Here is a 1,489-nt window from a genome sequence, read left to right on the forward strand (position 1 = left end):
CAGGTAAAAGCTTCCTATGCTCCAGCTGGGCCTCATCAGGTAACGCCGGGCCTCCCTGTAGTAATAACTTTTTTTTTTTTTTTTTGAGGTTCCCCTGATCAAACTCGGACCTTGAGCATGCCAGTCAGGCCCTTAAGCCACTGAGCTGTCTCCCCCACCCTCCCTTTAGTAATTAGAATTAAAGCTTAGGAGCCACTTGTGACTCTAGTCATGTTTATAAATGAAGCTGGAAGTTGCCTTGAATTTGGGGCATCTTGGAACCAGCCAGGAAATGCCCTAACTACTTAATCCCCCATGGGTGGTGGGTGCTAGGGACTGAGATAAAAAAATCAGGGGAAGAGGGTGTGGTGGCGCATACCTGTGATCCCAGCACTCTGGGAGGCTGAGGCAGGATGATCACAAATTTTAGCCGCGCCTGGGCAATTTAGCAACTAGCCACACTGTGTCTAGAGGAAATCCACAGAGAGCCCCTGGCAAGGCTGAGATGGCCTCCGCAGAGGAGGGCCAGGTTCCTAGGCTTCGTCCGGGCAAGTCCCCCGCCCCTCAGGTCCCGAGCATCGCTGCAGGGGTGCCTCCAGCCCTCAGCATCCGGCAGAGCAGCCTCACCCCCCGGGTGGGCACAGGTTCAAGGCCTCTTTCTTAGGAAAACAAAGGTAAAAGCCAATTTCAATAAGGAACACTGGAGAATGAAGCATCAAAGTCCTAAGTGGCTCCCCCACCCCTCCAGCACCAACCCCAGCAAGTAATGGAAGAAGCTTTTCCCCACAGAAGAGAAAGAAAACAGGCGCTGGTGCTCTGAGACTGCCTCGGGGCCCCCGCGGCGCGGAGGCGATGGGCAAACGGGCGGGTGGGCAAGACCCCGCCTCCGCGTTCTCATCCGCCTGTCCCCTCCCAGCCCTGCGGTGCTGGGCTTTGTTATGGGTTCGAGTCCCGCCTCCAGCCCACCTGACGGTCCTCCCGCCACCCGCAGGGCTCTGGTGCAGACTGGAAGGTCCCTCGGAAGTTCTCGCCCAAGTTCAAAACACCCTCCGGGGCCGGGGCTCCCCAGTTTCCTCCCCGGACATCTCAGCTCCAGCCACCTGGGACGCGCCGCTTTGGCAAGTGCCCTGCTCCCGAGGCCCAGGTTTTCGTCGGGGCATCTGACCATGACCCTGTGAGCCGAAGCCACCGCTGAGTCGCGTTTCCCCCGCTGCACTCCTACGCGCTCTGGAAGGCCGCAGGATGAAGCGCTTCCCCGCCAGGTATGAATCCACCTTGATCCCCAGCTCTGTCTGACTTCTTGTCCTGCTGGAATCGGGGCAGTTCCACCCACAGCGCTCAGCGTGCGGCTTCTCCCGGAAAACCTGCGAACGTCCGCCGAGACCCGTCCCGCCCCGCCGCCAGCTCCTAGTGTTTTCAGGCCTGTCAGCGGCTCTGCCAAAGAAAAAACATCTTTCCTATTCGCGGATAAGCAGATCCGTTTACAGGGAGTTAAAAATCACCTTCTGGA

At 58.2% G+C, this 1,489-nt stretch overlaps 1 protein-coding gene across 1 annotated transcript in view; it reads left to right on the forward strand.

The window, feature by feature from the left end:
* Positions 1-900: 900 nt before the first annotated feature.
* Tdgf1 (teratocarcinoma-derived growth factor 1) overlaps positions 901-1,489 on the forward strand; it is a 2,911-nt gene continuing 2,322 nt past the window's right edge. Inside the window, exon 1 of the mRNA XM_023700802.1 lies at positions 901-1,241. Coding sequence (XP_023556570.1) covers positions 1,222-1,241 — 20 coding nt within the window. The 5' untranslated portion in view covers positions 901-1,221. The remainder of the gene's footprint in view (positions 1,242-1,489) is intronic.

The sequence above is a fragment of the Octodon degus genome, unplaced genomic scaffold (assembly GCF_000260255.1).
Source record: "Octodon degus isolate 3935 unplaced genomic scaffold, OctDeg1.0 scaffold00126, whole genome shotgun sequence".
Classification (NCBI taxonomy): Eukaryota; Metazoa; Chordata; class Mammalia; order Rodentia; family Octodontidae; genus Octodon; species Octodon degus.